The sequence below is a fragment of the Periplaneta americana genome, chromosome 4, assembly GCF_040183065.1.
Source record: "Periplaneta americana isolate PAMFEO1 chromosome 4, P.americana_PAMFEO1_priV1, whole genome shotgun sequence".
Taxonomy (NCBI): domain Eukaryota; kingdom Metazoa; phylum Arthropoda; class Insecta; order Blattodea; family Blattidae; genus Periplaneta; species Periplaneta americana.
Window position 1 is genome coordinate 170464461 of NC_091120.1, and position 16427 is coordinate 170480887.

A 16427-nucleotide genomic window follows, 5' to 3' on the forward strand; every position below is an offset into this window, starting at 1 on the left:
TATTACTATTATTATTATTGTTGTTTCTCCTTCAGCTACGCATCTGTCTTAGAAAAATGTATAGTATATAACTGTGAAGTATCTTTTTGGTTCTCGTGTGATTTGAGAAACATCCGCCAATAAAATGTTCCTTCAAGGCCTAGTGTCATAAATAACAATTTCGCAAATAATAAGCGATTGCGATGATTATTAATAATTATGTTAATCATCATCTTTATATCTGTAGTTTGTCTTAATATTAGTTTGGTTGTTAAAAGTTTTTGTAACACATAGGAACGACTCGCTGATGTGGTCAGTGCAAGAAATGGCTTTAACTGCGATTACGTTGCTAAGAAGCATACCTCCATTCTTTACGGAGGCTGTATGTTGAAGGTCATCAAATCAGCGTGAAAGAATTACACCCGTGAGGTAAGCTGAGGAAATTGGTAGTTTGAGATGATGACGTTTCTCTGAGCAAAGCTTCGTGAAGACTTCCCTACCCAGTTTGCAAGCGAAGCAAAGACCTAACCTTCAAAGTGGCAGAAGAAGCGAAGGAGGAAACATCTTCGATTAAAAAGGTAAGCTTTACTAAAACGTATCCACTACACACTATACTAGAGTGAGAAGTAATTTTCTAAGGTAGAGTCTTTGCGACAATGGAATTAGTAAATGCGAATAGAACTAATGTTATCATTGAATAGCCAATTCGGAGTAAGTGTTGGATTTTGCAACTGTGTGTTGAGGTTTAATATTATCTCTGTGTCAGTGTGGAGTGGCAGGGCATTGAGGTATGGAGAAGAGATTGTTAGGCTTGCGTCTCAAGATAATATGATGGTTTTTATGTTAATAACTCTATTTTGTTAATATATTGCGTAGAGTAAATTGTTGTACCTACCGCAAGAGACTAAATTCTTGTATTCAAACATGATTTGATCTGTTTGCTAAGGTATTAAATAAAATCGCAATAAAAATTATATCAGGAGCAATACAAAAGTTATTTCAGTTTCAATACAGGGTGAACAGTAATTAAAGTCATTAATTTCAGAGGGTTATTCTTTGAGATATTTCAAACAAAAAACTTCATTAATATTTAGTTCGTTTTTTGCTTTCTTTTCGAGATAAAAATGGTTTTAAATGAAACGTTTCATAGCGTGTTTTGAGAAAACCATTGATTTATTTCCCAACTAGCCGTACCCGTGCGCTCCGCTGCACCTGTTAGGAATAAATATAAAGTAATTAAACAATTTAAAAAGGACGTTTGATCCAGGGAACATTCGTGTTTGATAGAAGGATAAATCGTTTAATATGTTTAAATTGTATTTAAATAATTAAAATGCGGTCATTTTGGTCCAGAGAGCAATCATTTGGTGCAATGACAATTCCTTTAACATGTTTCGTAATTGTTATTACATGCAACCATAGTTTAATGAAGATTGACATATGATTTAGTTTTAATGTGTATACTTTATATTACTTGCTATATGTTTCAGAAGTTACTGTAATAACATTGTAGAATTATGTCCATCTAGAGAAACTACACTTTCCAATGGTGAAGTAATAATTAAACAATTAATTAGCTTCCGATATTACTTCATACAAACACAGAAACATTATCTTAGTCTATGTTCAATAGCTTTCGATTGTTGTTGTCCAAGGCCCCTTATAGACGAAGTCATTTGTTTTTATTTCAGTACAGCGCCTTAGATGGCGTTGTTATTGTAATTTTAAAACTCATTTATCTCATTAAATATCGGTCCTATCAAAATTTTGTATAGAACAAAACTTATCGGAAATTATTTTGAAAGAAACTTTTGTTATGTAATATTTTTCATGAAAACCAATAATAAGCGAGATATTTCGATTTATTTAATTCAGGCCCCCTTATAACTCCCCTTTTAAATAAAGTATTTTGAATGCCATATAGCCTAAAATCTAAGATACAACGAACTTAATTTATATTCCAATTTTAATATAAATCGGTTCTGCCATTATCGCGTGAAAAGATAAACATCCAGACAGACAGACAGACAGACATACAAACAAAAATTTCAAAAAAGCGATTTTCGGTTTCAGGATGGTTAATTATACATATTAACACCAATTATTCTTGGAAAATCGAAAATTACCAGAAAAATTTTGGCTACAGATTTAATATTAGTATAGATATGCTTAATGAATTTAACTTCCTGAGACATTTGTTGTTTAATTTTTGAAGTTCAGTATAATTCTACGCTTAAAAAAGGTCACTGAAATGAAGAAAGATGCTGAAAATTTTCTGCAGGTTACAGTTAGGGCACAAATGCAGGTACCTATATTTTACTATAGGCTATTTCGGGTCTCTGCATATGTATACATTTTATATCATAATCATGTATAAAGTATCGTGTAGTATGCTATACTTTCAGGAGGTTAAGAGAGCAGTGTATTATGATATGTGTTTGAAAGAATTCTACTTTTGTCCTTTAAATGTGCAGAAATTTGATTCGAATAAACGTAACATTGTATAATTCCTTTGCAGAACGAAAAGTTACATTTGTTCTGAACAAATTTCTGCACATTGAAAAGACAAAACCAAAATTCTTTGAATTATTTATTATCATAATACGTTGCTCTCTTAAAGTGACTGAGCATATTGGGAATTAAATCAATGGCTTTCCAAGGACATGCTGTGAAATGTTTCTTATAAAACATTTTTTTAACTCGAAAAGGAAGCAAAAAACGAGCAAAATTGCACTGAACGTTTTTGTTTGAAATGTCTCAGAGAATAATACGGTCCAGCTTGTATGATATTAGAACACAGGAGTTTCATATTATTATTTTTACGGATAAAATAAACCAGATTATTTTCTAGCAACGACTGAATAAACAGAATGCCGTTGACTGCAAGGCAGCGAGGTAAATGCGTATTGTGTTTGACAGAATGTAAAGGGTAATGTCAATTCAACATTATTTTCGCTGTGAGCATGTACATGAATCCATCTCGGATTCGGCCCTCGAAAAACCAAGCTTTGCCAAGCCTAATTTGTGAGTGAGTTAGTTAATCAATCAGTTTGTCAGTCAGTCAGTGTTAGTAAGCCAGTCAGTCAGTCACAGTCAGTCAGTGTTAGTAAGCCAGTCAGTCAGTCAGTCAGTGTTAATAAGCAAGTCAGTCAGTCAGTGTTAGTGAGCCAATCAGTCAGTCAGTGTTAGTGAGCTAATCAGTCAGTCAGTGTTAGTCAGCCAGTCAGTCAGTATCAGTGTTAGTCAGCCAATCAGTCAGTCATTGTTAGTCAGCCAGTCAGTTAGTCAGTGTTAGTGAGCCAATCACTCAGTCAGTGTTAATCAGCCAGTCAGTCAGTCAGTCAGTGTTAGTCAGCCAGTCAGTTAGTCAGTGTTAGTTAGCCAGTCAGTCTGTCAGTCAGTCAGTGTTAGTCAGCCAGTCAGTCAGTCAATCCGTGTTAGTCAGCCAGTCAGTCAGTGTCAGTCAGTGTTAGTCAGCCAATCAGTCAGTGTCAGTGTTAGTGAGCCAATCAGTCAGTCAGCCAGTGTCAGTCAGTGTTAGTCAGCCAGTCAGTCAGTCAGTGTTAGTCAGCCAGTCAGTAAGTGTTAGTCAGCCAGTCAGTCAGTGTCAGTGTTAGTGAGCCAATCAGTCAATCTGTCAGTGTCAGTCAGTGTTAGTCAGCCAGTCAGTCAGTCAATTAATTTTAGTCAGCCAGTCAGTCAGTGTCAGTGTTAGTGAGCCAATCAGTCAGTCAGTCAGTGTTAGTCAGCTAGTCAGTCAGTCAGTGTTAGTGAGCCAATCAGTCAGTCAGTCAGTGTTAGTCAGCCAGTCAGTCAGTGGTAATGAGCCAATCAGTCAGTCAGTTATTGTTAGTGAGCCAGTCAGTCAGTCAGTCAGTGTTAGTCAGCCAGTCAGTCGGTCAGTATTAGTCAGCCAGTCAGTCAGTCAGTCAGTGTTAGTCAGCCAATCAGTCAGTCAGTCAGTGTTAGCCAGTCAGTCGATCAGTATTAGTCAGCCAGTTAGTCAGTTAGTGTTAGTCAGCCAGTCAGTGTTAGTCAGCCAATCAGTCAGTCAGTCAGTCAGTGTTAGTCAGCCAGTCAGTCGGTCAGTGTTAGTCAGCCAGTCAGTCAGTCAGTAAGTGTTAGTCAGCCAATCAGTCAGTCAGTCAGTGTTAGTGAGCCAATCAGTCAGTCAATGTTAGTCAGCCAGTCAGTCAGTCAGTCAGTGTTAGTCAGCCAATCAGTCAGTCGATCAGTGTTAGTCAGCCAGTCAGTCGGTCAGTGTTAGTCAGTCAGTTAGTCAGTCAGTGTTAGTCAGCCAGTCAGTCAGTCAGTGTTAGTCAGCCAATCAGTCAGTCAGTCAGTCAGTGTTAGTCAGCCAGTCAGTCGGTCAGTGTTAGTAAGCCAGTCAGTCAGTCAGTGTTAGTCAGCTAGTCAGTCAGTCAGTCAGTCAGTGTTAGTGAGCCAATCAGTCAGTCAGTGTTAATCAGCCAGTCAGTCAGTAAGTCAGTGTTAGTCAGCCAATCAGTCAGTCAGTCAGTCAGTCAGTGTTAGTCAGCCAGTTAGTCAGTGTCAGTCAGTAAGTGTTAGTGAGCCAATCAGTCAATCAGTGTTAGTCAGCCAGTCAGTCAGTCAGTCGGTATCAGTCAGTCAGTGTCAGTTAGCTAATTAGTTAGTTAAGTAATTAATTAGTTAGTCTAAAACAAGGAGAAAGCATTGGTGTATTGTTAAGAAGAGAGGAAAAAGTTTAGATTGTACTTTCTCTATTGCTGTTAATGAATAAGGAATTCACAACGTTTCGAAGATTGGCTCAATTTTCGTCTTCAGGCAAAGAAGTGGAGTGAGAAGGGTATCCTACTTGTGAGAGTCGCTACAAACGCTAAATCTGCTTGACTGATCCTGTTATTTAATTACGTACTTAGCTAGCTAGTAATTTAGCTAGGTAGTTAGGTAGCTAAGTAGTTATTTTGTTAATTAGTTATTTCACTATCCAGCTAACTAGTTAGTTACATAGCTAAGTAATTAGCTAGCTAGTTAATTATGTAGATAATTATTTAGTCTGTCAGGTAGTTAGCTGCTAGTTGGTTGCCTCACTAGAGTACTCTTTGGATTTTAGACTAAATGTCTTTTTTGTATAGGTATAAACTAAAACAAGTTAAAAATCTCCAGGTTTTATATAAAATATGAACATTTAGAAAGGGTTTTATAGTGCCTTAAATTTCCACTTTTCCCTTTGTAACTGTTTTAAGGTTTTATAGCCTAAACATCCCTATTTCTATTCTTTTAATTTCTGTTTTTAATTTTTTTCGTGTAGCAATGAAAGAGAAGGTTTTGAATCTCATGAGGTGGCTTCGATTTAAAGACATTGTAATAGTTTGGTAGAAGGAATGAGAAATTCCTGGAGAGCGACTGGTTTTGTTGAACACTTGAGAAGACAGTAGAAATGTAATGAAAGGAGAGAATGTACTTTTCCCTAAAGAAATAAGCATGGCAAATTGTTGCCAGAATTCATTTTTCATCCATTACTTCGGTATCATTGAAACGATATTTCTCCACATAAAAAAGACTCTGTCTTAGGAAAGCAAAGTTTCGCAACAGAAAATTTAGAGAAATCCTTGTTATCTGCAGTATTGAAATACCAATTGTGAATAATGTGTTAATTGTACGTTTATTATTCGGTAAATTAGTGATTGATTGTAATATTAACACTTAACTTATTTATCAGCAGCCATAGAACAATGAGGCCCATGAATTTATTAACAATTACGTATTTATAGTTTAAAATATAATAAAGTTTTTAACCATAATAATTTTTTACTGTCTTTGTCACTGTATACCGTAATGCTAAATACTCACTAAATACACTGCTCCGTCTGTTTAGCAGAATGCGTTTGAGTCTAAAGAAAGCAGAAAAACAGTACAACGTAATCTGTTGTTGCGACTAGAATCCAAGCCCCCAGCATATCGGTAAGGCTCATCTCACGAACACATTCTCGTCTGAGTGTTTCTGACAAAGTAAATATTATTCAACGCCTTAAAAACAGCGCAAATATTAACGATATTGCTGGAGAGCTTAAGGTGATATTTATTTATTTATTCATTTATTTATTTATTTACTTATTTATTTATTTATTTATTTATTTATTTATTTATTTATTTATTTATTTATTTATTTATTTATTTATTTATTTATTTATTTATTTATTTATTTATTTATTTATTTATTTATTTATTGTAGGGCTATTTTATAGATAGATATATTAACCTATATGAAATAAAAAAAATAATTTGTATTAACGTTATATTAGACTAGTGGCTCGTCGCAGCATTAGCTGCATATTTTGGTGATTATATCACTGTGTTGGAACTGATAATCATTTAATTGATTATAGCAAAGTAAATGAAACTATAATTATACCATAGCCATATCTTCAATATGAAGTACTGCTTCATCTCAATACTTCTTCAAAAACGATGTTCTTGGTGAAATATACTTCAACACCTGGAAATTGACCTTGCTGTGAAGTAGGCATAATCTTAATTTTCACATCACTTGCGCCTTGTATTCTACTGAATGCCACATATAACTGCCCATGGCTGAAAACGCACCGAGACAAATAAATTCCAATTTTGTCTAAAGTCTGGCCTTGTGCTTTGTTGATGGTCATTGCGAAAGCAAGACGTAATGGAAACTGACGCCTTTTAAATTTAAAAGGCAAATTATTGTCAGTGGACAACAAATCAATACGTGGTAAATAGGTTACTTGTCCTTTGGATGCACCAGTAATCACTTCTAGTTTTAAAAGATTATTATACATCTCTCTAACAATCATTCGGACACCATTTACCAAACGAAAGCCCATATCCATATTTCGGATAAGGATTACAACTGCTCCAACCTTCAGCTTTAATGTATGCGGAGGCATCCCAGATGGTGTGATGGAGTGCAAATATTCTATTGGTATGATATTTATTAAATTGTCATCATGGTCATCGGGCAGTACCATATCAATACTGTTATATTCTCCTGTATATCCGTCAATTAGTTCCAATGCTTCTTCATTAATGATTGTACAGTCATCATTGAATGGACAGACAATAGCTCTGTTGCAGTAAGATGCAATATTGTTATCAATAGAATTACCAAAAACATGAGTTATCAGTGAATAATTAGTTATAAATTCATCAGGAATTCATATTAGGATATCTCCTATGTCACTTTTGATCTCATTATTTCCCAATTGTAAAAGCCACACTCCAAAATTTTTTTCTGAGGATTTTGCTCTCATATTTGACTTCAAATGTAGTATTTTAATTTTTTACCAAGCTTGAGCAGCCTGAATACATGACTCAATTACTTTAATCTTTCCTCCTTTAGATATCACAGGCAAAACTTGTCGAAAATCTCCACCAAACACCACAGTCTTACCGCCCATCTCTTTTCCACATCTCATTATGTCCTTTAGCAGGCGATCAATGCAATTTACTGCCAATGCAGGAATCATCTATGCTTCATCTATAATAACTATGTATCTGTCCTTGAATTTTAAAACAATAAGGACCTATCCCAGGAATATGACTACGATTAGCAGAAAACGAAGCAAATGACATGGCACTATTATACTTTCTTATGTTGTTCATAAAATGATTATCATTTATCATCAAATCTTTAAGAGTATCATTAATATGAGGTTGTGGGAAATAAACCAAACCATTATGACTGCAAGAATTGAAAAGCCCGTTCACCATTTCATTTTGGAAGTGTCTTCCTTGACAGTGTCCACAAATTTCATTTAAAGAGCCAACACTGAAAATTTCAATTAATCTTTCATCATGAATAGTATTTCATGCTAACGGATCTACATTTCTATTACAGATATTGTTCACTGCATCGCGATTACAAGCCCTGGCTGCAGCAGCGCAGCGATGTCCACCGCCTCGCCTTCTTGGGCGTCCTCTTAGACTCATTTTGATATCACTTAAAAAAGGATAAACTCACTTTTTACGTAGTTCACTTTATCCAATACACTTACGAAATTTAAATTCAACTGGAATAAGTTTAACTCATTTCGATATTACTTAAAAAAAGATGAAATCACTTTTTACATAAATAATTCACTTCATTTAAGAAATTACAATTAAACTGAAACACATGTTCAACTCATTTCGATATTACTTTTAAAAATACGAAACACTTTTATATAAATAATTTACTTCAATTAAGCACGAATCAACTTAAACAAATGTTTAACTAAATCAAAACACGCGCTGTTTGAAACATGATCGCTTCATTTTTTGGTCGATGGTCAGGACTTGCTTTAACAAATGAAAACGCTACTGCGCCGAGCATTTCCAATCTCGAAAGTTCATGTTACTGGAGCAGATCGCTAGAAGGCTCTGACGCATAACTTTGAATTAGCTTTTGATTTTAAAATTATTTTCAACAATGAATTAACTTATTTAAAAAAACTATATTATATTTTCCAAAAAACCTAGGATTAATCCTTTATAGTGATATAAGGAGATAAAATCTCATACCTACTTATTTTACGTTTTGGTAGTGACTTGGATTTTTGTATGAAATAGCATAACGATTGTTGGTAAGGATATTATCTGACAACGTTTGGAGTATATTAAGTACCAGTGAATGCCGGACATCGTTTTGGCCACGTAAAACGTTAGCTTAATTATGTCGAATAAATGACGTACAATTTTATTGTCCATAAGCTCGTAATGATTGCACTACTACCTAGGAAAATTAGGTACTCACACATAATAGCCTACATATCTACACCACACCGCAATTAAATATCTGAAAAAGACTCACACCACTTAAATAGCTCATTTTTAATAACAATATAAACAATAGGATACATCGCAAAGAACAGAACACCAGTAGGGGAAGTTATCCCCACCCTCGCTGTTCTGCAGCTCGCTGGCCACACGGCAGCTCTCTCTGTCTACTTACATAACCTCAAAAGGTTTTGTCTATCAATAATAACGCTATACTTCAGAATACCACGTATGTATTTATGTACAAAGACTGTGCAAATTAAAAATAATTAAAACACATGTTTTTATTGATGGCACAAGGGTAGAAAAAAATAAATAAGTACAAAAAAATGTTCCCTGAACCAAAAATAAATCATTCAACAAAGCAAAAACAACATGTACTTACGCGGTATTCTGGAGTCGTTCCAATAATAGGATTAATGTGTATCATTAGGGACAAATAAACCATGAGACCACCTCTGTGGTGTAAGAGGTCAGCATGCTGGTTTCTTACGCGGAGGGCCCGGGTCCGATTCCTGGTTGAGGTTTCTTCAGTTTTTCCTCAAATGCAAATGCCAGGAAATTCGGGCCACAACATCCCTGAATATCACCGGAATTATATTCATAACAAATCAGTAATACGTATACAGTCGCCATCTAGTTCACAAGAATAGAACCAGTCTCAATAATAGTACACAGGCCTTCGGATTTCACACAAGATAACTCGCGGTATGATTTTAAAGCGAGTATAAATAACAGCGAGAAAAAAACCATGATATTAACTATACAATATTTAAAAAAAAGTTCTTGATTATTCTCTGACATCAATGAAAATCAAAGACGTTGTAGGTACATATCGAAAATCGACCTATTGACACTGTGATGTCAAAGAATCTGTTGGAAATCTTGGAGGCATGGCCTCCTTGATAATGTTTATTTTATTGCTTTGTTCGAATATGAGAAGCTATTAGTTCTCAAAACTGACAACAGATGGTTTTTGGAAAATAGGAAAATTATGTAGGAAAATTGACATTTCACTGAAAACTACTACTTTTCCGAAAAATTTTCGGTTCCAAGCTTCAAAATGAGGGGCCATTTATTAAAATCCGTTTAGCCGTTTTCCCGTAATTTCCATTACCAGTTCAAATTATATATATAGATTCACTTTTCGTAATGCATTAACAACTCTTAAATACCCATTCTCGTATGATAGAATTTTTACTGTCCATTATATTCCTCGACTTTCATGCTCTACCTAAACATGATGCTTGCCGATTGCAGGGGACTTGCTCCGCGTGTTAGGCCTATATCTAAGTAGGTAAACATTAGCTTTCTGCTATATCGACGGAGCAGTGCAATTGTAGGCTTATTCGTATAGTTATTGGAGTTTTGAGTGGATACAAACATATTTTAGGTGCATAAAATCATATTTTTAGCTGCCTGAAATTGTATTTTCAGGTGCCTGAAACCATGTTCTTAGTGTCTATTTTTGGTAATTTTATAACAAATGTTTGGTGCCTGAAAGTTGCTTTTTAAGGGCCTGAAAATTCGAGGTCTACGCTGTTACATTAAGAGTATGCACTCTATTACATTGCGTTCTTTTTAGATAATTCTTTAATTGATTTGCATGTGGTTTTATTTCAGATGTATACCCAAGTAATTCTGCTTGTCCTCATCGACCAGTATGTTTGCATAACGTGCGTGGAAAGCAACAGAGCAGCGACTACCGAATCACAGACTTCCAGTGAAAAGCTTCTGGCTTTGGATTCTGATGTTCATTTAGATACAACTTCGGAATTCTCTACCGTCACTGCAAAAGCTGAACTTGATGTGAGTGGTCCTGGTTCTGAAGCCTCTAATAACAGAATTTATAGTATAAATAACAGTGATACCAACATTCGTGACAATAACAAGCAACTGACTTACGAAACAACAGCATACGATGAGCCTTCGAACTTCAAAAGCAGCAAGAATGTAACAACATATCCCTACAATTTTAGTGTTGCTTCTAGATTTTCGAATACTGTCGATTTAAAATACAGACTCTTCAAACATCACGACGAAAGCTACGTCTTTGTTGAGCCTGTAGACTGTTGCGATTACAATGACATTGAAGAAGACGACGAACCGGAAGATGTTGAATTGTGCAAACCCTCAACAACTCTGAAGAATCCGGACGATGCTTTCAGTGAATATGAATCCATTGACATTGAAAGAGCATTAATGGATTTGGGTTCAGAGGAAGAAAAACTTTATTATCTCCATAATCTCATGATAAATCAATCAAAAGAAACAGCTTGCACTTTGAAGCTCAGTGCAGGAAGAAGAGCCCTAAATACATCTAGGGAATATACAGAAAAACGACAGCAATTTCTCATTAGAACAGAAAGTGTAATCAAACTTCTACAGAAACACAATATGACAGCAGAAGATACGTTTTTTAAAATTGAATTTTTTGAGAAAGAATTGTATCAGAAAAATTTGAACTTCACGCGAAATGTTACAGACTTGCTGGAGACATTGTGTACGATGCTTCAGGAATTTGAGGAAAGTAATTACAAAACACTGGAAGCAAATGAACATATTAAACAATATGACGCTGTATCTGATACCACTGTACTCGCAGATCTTGTTGCAGAGCTGATAAATCTAACAAAAACCCAAGGATATTCTCTACTGAGGGCCGAATATTTTCTTGACATGCTGAATACAAACACAAATTTGAAAAATCTGTTCTATACTCAAAATATTTTAAAGTTCATGGACTTAAAGTCAAGAGAATCTAAATTAAACTATTTAACGAACAGAACTGACAGCTACATTTATCTTCTGGAGGAACTTAAGGCTGTTTCAAAACTCTATGAGAAAGTTGAGATCACTACGTTAGGAATTATCTGCGTTATCGGCATCTTTGCTAACGGGACATTTATCTTTATTTTTGTGAGATACAAAGAAATTAGAACGTCCAACTACCTCATTCTTCTGAACTTAGCAATCTCGGATATGTTGTCGCTTTTTATCAACATTCCGGTGTTCTACAGCGCCAATGGACACATAGATGATACAGTGTGTAAGATTTACCAGTTGATTAGGACACTGTTTGTTGGCGTAAGTGTGTATTGTGTCGTGGTAGTTAGTTTTCAAAGGTTTGTAGCCCTATCACTGGTTTCAAAGAAAACTGCGCAGACATCTATATGGCCATTGTTGTCAGTATGGGTTATAGGCTTCATTATCGCCATTCCTCGTGCTTTCATCTCTGGCACGAAGAAAGATGGACTGTGCTACACTGTAAAGCACAACGATCCCGTCTACCAACTTACGATCACTCTGTTTGATGTGCTTGGGCTTTGCATCATTCCTGTGTTCTTCATGACGATCTTCACAGGATTTACAGTGGATGAAGCGAAATGCAGATACAAGATAATCTCACATGATACTGTAAAAGAAGAGCAACACGAGAAGAACGTGGCAGTGTCTTCTAACATCCTCATTGGTCTGATCGTTGTTTTCGGACTCACCTACGCACCCTTTTACTTGTTTCGTTTTGTTTACGTTTGGAGTGGAATGAAAATAGATACGTTATTGTATGTGTTCGTATTTGTCGGAGTGTACTGCCTTAGCATAATAAACTCTTGTGTGAACCCTTTTATTTTGTGTATTGTGAGTGAAAAATGTAGACATTGTATAAAGACTGCTTTCGTGTGTCATAGAAGAGACGCTTTGAAAGACGACAGTAACCTGCGAGTACAAGGAGGTTCAGTAACGACCATTGAGTCTACATTTTAGTGCTCATCTGCAATAAACTTTTAAGCGAGTGGTACTAGGACAGTGCTTGTTGAGGGCCAGAATGACACAAGAGTACCTCTGCATAGAAAACTTTAGCGCTCTGATACAAGATACTTACCGTTATTTTCTGTGTAATTTTGGTCCCGGATTTTTGTACTTTAATTAAGATATTTGTTCATTTACATAACAAGTGTACATATTTGTAAAATGTCCAAATCTATCTGCCTGCCTGTCTCTCTGTCCATGTCTGTCTGTCTCTCTCTCACTGACTGCCTACCTCTTTGTCTATATATGTATCTGTCTGTCTCTATATCTATCTGTTCGTATCTATATCTGTCCTACTCATATCATATACTTGTATCTATGTCTGCCTATTCGTATCTATGCTTACCTATTCGTATCTACTGTATATCTACCTATTCATATCTATGCTTACTACTCGTATCTATGCTTACCTATTCGTATCTACTGTATGTTTACCTATTCATATTTATGCTTACCTACTCGTATCTATGCTTAGGGTCTACCTACACGTAGCTATGCTTATCTACTCGTATATATGCTTATCTACTTGTATCTAAGCTTATCTACTCGTATCTATGTTTATCTACTCTCATCTATGCTCACCTACATGTACCTATGCCTATCTACTCGCATCTATGACTGTCTACGCGTATCTATGTCTACCAACTCGTATCTACCTACTCGTATTTATATCTATCTACGCGTATCTATGCCAACCTACTCGTATTTATGCTTACCTACAAGTATCTATATATCTACTCATCTATGTGTATCTACGCGTATTATGTACACTTAGTAGTCTCTGTATATACCTGCTCTTCTCTACGTCTATCTATTCATATTTATCCTTACTTACTCGTGTTTATGCTTAAATATTCTCGTGCAGGATTTGTAATAATGTTTCGCTTGAACACAACTGTAGTAAGTAAATGTTCTTCGTTCTAAATTATATCGATTTCGCACCATCTGCTTTATCTACCATAAATTCCATCAGGACCTGACCGGGATGGAACCCTGGCCACCTGGATGGAAGACCAGTGCGCTAGCACTTGAGCCACAGACATTCCTCCTTGCCTTTTCCCTTATTCTCCTTTTATTTCCCTTGTTATCCTTGTCCTCCTCTTATTGTCTTTTTCTCCCCCTTCTTCTCCTATTATTCGCCTTGTTTTCCTAATATTTACCTTTGTTTTACTTGTCTTCTCTTTGTTCTCATTGTCTTCCCCATGTTCTCCTCGATTTCCCCTTGTTCTCCTTGTATTTCCCTCGTTATCCTTGTCTTTCTCTTGTTCTCCTTTTCTTCCCCTTGTTATCATTGTCTTCCCTTTTCTCCTTTTATTTACCTTGTTCTCCTATTAATCCCCTTTGTTTGTCTTGTCCTCTCTTTGTTTTCATTGTCCTCCCCATGTTCTCCTCGATTTCCCCTTGTTCTCCTTTTATTCGTCCCTGTATTCCTTGTCTTCCCTTTATGTTCATTGTCTTTTCTTTGTTATCATTGTCTTCCCCTTGTTCTCCTTGTCTTCTTGTTCTTTTTGTTTTCCTCTTTGTCTCCTTCTGTTCGCCTTGTTCTCCTTGTATTTTTTTTGTTCTCCTGTATTTCCGTTATTCTTATTGTTTCATTTCTCGTACTACCCACGTTTGTTATACGTAAAGATATGCAACATAGTAAAACAAAGCACGCAGAATTTTTTTTTTTTTATCTTTCGATATTTTCATTCCATAGTATTAACATTACTCAGTATAAATAAAATTTCATGAATGCTTAATCCGCTATCAAAATAGTTGCACTATTGTTATTAACAATAAGAAAATGGTATAGTGATATCTTTGATTTAATATCTCTTATGATAAGAATTTTCAGGGCTGAGATTCTGTGGTCTACCACAGCCCCTCAGCCTGGAAAATCCTTGTTCCTTTAACGCCGGCTATGAAAGCCTGCATGCTCTTATGACATGGTTACTACGAAGTACGAACCTCGAAATATCATGTTCTCTGCTTCCGTTAATATTTATCTTGCATATTTTACTTATTGATTTTCTGTCTATATGTGGTGAATAGGGAACGGAATTTGGAGTAGTAAAAGCTAGTATTGATATCTATACACCATTTGTTTACAACCCTTTATACCAAGTCCTCCCTTCCGCAGATCTCTGCACGTCAACAAGAGGTGAACGGGACAGTTGTCGCATAAGAACTTCAACATGCAGGTTTGCAGTTCAGAGTAGTGAAGTGCAGGTACAATGCCGAAAGTGAAACCAACTAACAATACAAAACTGAAAGACTATATTTGTAAAAGCTCTAGATCGAGTATCAAAATTCAGGAAACAATTCCCTAAATTGTCGCTTCCTCCATGTCCAGTTCTTAAGAGATGGGGATCATGGTTAGAATCTTGCAATTGTTACGCACATCACCTCCAATCTGTGAAAAAAGTGGTCCAGTCTTTCAATGCCGATGACGAGGCTGCGATTCAAATACGCCAGGAACTGCTAAATGATAGAACAATCTAAAAAGAAGTCATGGATATGAAGTCAATTTTTTTATATTTACCGGATGCCATTATTCGGTTAGAAAAGTCAGGAGTATAACTAGTTGAACAAATAAATATTATGAGGACTATTGTAAATAAACTGAGTGTAGTAGAAGGTAAAGTAGGAAAACGTGTTGTTGAAAAAATGAACAGAGTTTTGATTAAAAATGATAGGTACAATATTGTTAGTCGGATTTCAGATGTACTAACAAAGACGTGTCCCAATGACGTCATTCAACATGTGAATTTAATTGACGTATCTTGTTTCAAGTACTCTCCAATTGTCTCTACAGTTGTAGAGCGAAGTTTTTCCATGTTAAAAAATTTCGTTGCTTGCAAGAGAGCAAAGTTGTATTTTGAAAATTTGAAAATGATATTTACAATTTATTATAACAAGGCACAGCAGGAATAATTGTTTCATCAACGAAACAACATTAATTGAAAATGTCATTTCGTTTGGTTCTACATTTTGTTCAGCATTTAATGATACTGTGTTAGGCTATATAGTAAATATTGTATATTCCATATATTGTAAATACTGTAGTATACGCTGTATATATATAATCATATTTCATGATATTGTAAATAAAGGTTTTAATTTAACACGCTCCTGACAGAGAAACACACATATTCAGAGGCGAGTTCCATACAGAAGACAACTGTCTATCAGCCATCAATGTTTCCACTGACACGCGAGGACGCAGAGATTGATATTTAATTATGTATATTTGTAATGTTGTTTATTGGAGTCTTGTGCGTGTAAGTTTGTATGAAGTGGACTGTACTCGTCCATGCAGCTCGCTTGACAGTCACTGAGCTACGAATATCTATACTACGTTTCACCATTCGTTATAATACTCCAAATCCCTTTCCCAGGTGATGAAATTAATACAGGAACATCATTTTATTTTTACTAACATTTTTAATATTAACCTGTCTATACCTTTAGAGAACCGGAAACACCGCTTGCTCCCCCCTCCAAGACTGGAGTTCGATGATACTGGCGTAAAACACAAATCACTCTACTAGGTATAGGAAGGAAGAAAAGTAGTTCATCCATTTACGTAAACTAGGAAATATCGCGATTTTGAGTTTGATAATTTTCATTAGGTTTTTCTTTAATCAAAGTACTGTACTGTATTAAGAATAAGTGTTTTTACTCACGAAGTGAGTTATCCATGCGAACGTATACATTATGCGGTGTATATTATACTGTCTACAGCACATTAGCGTACAATATAGAGAAAGAAGTTAAATTGAAAAATAATCATAATATTATGAATATTTAAACACAATTTTGAAAATGGTGGCCGTTCATTTCGATACAGGCTTCAGTTCTTTTGTGCATATTATCGCACTATA

General features: G+C 35.5%; 1 protein-coding gene across 1 annotated transcript; it reads left to right on the plus strand.

Moving 5' to 3' along the window:
- Window positions 1-288: 288 nt before the first annotated feature.
- LOC138698420 (uncharacterized) lies at window positions 289-14379 on the plus strand. The gene is made up of 2 exons (XM_069824309.1): window positions 289-557; window positions 10375-14379. Exon 2 carries the CDS (start codon window positions 10375-10377, stop codon window positions 12514-12516), a length of 2142 nt encoding a protein of 713 aa, XP_069680410.1. The 5' UTR covers window positions 289-557; the 3' UTR covers window positions 12517-14379.
- Window positions 14380-16427: the final 2048 nt, after the last annotated feature.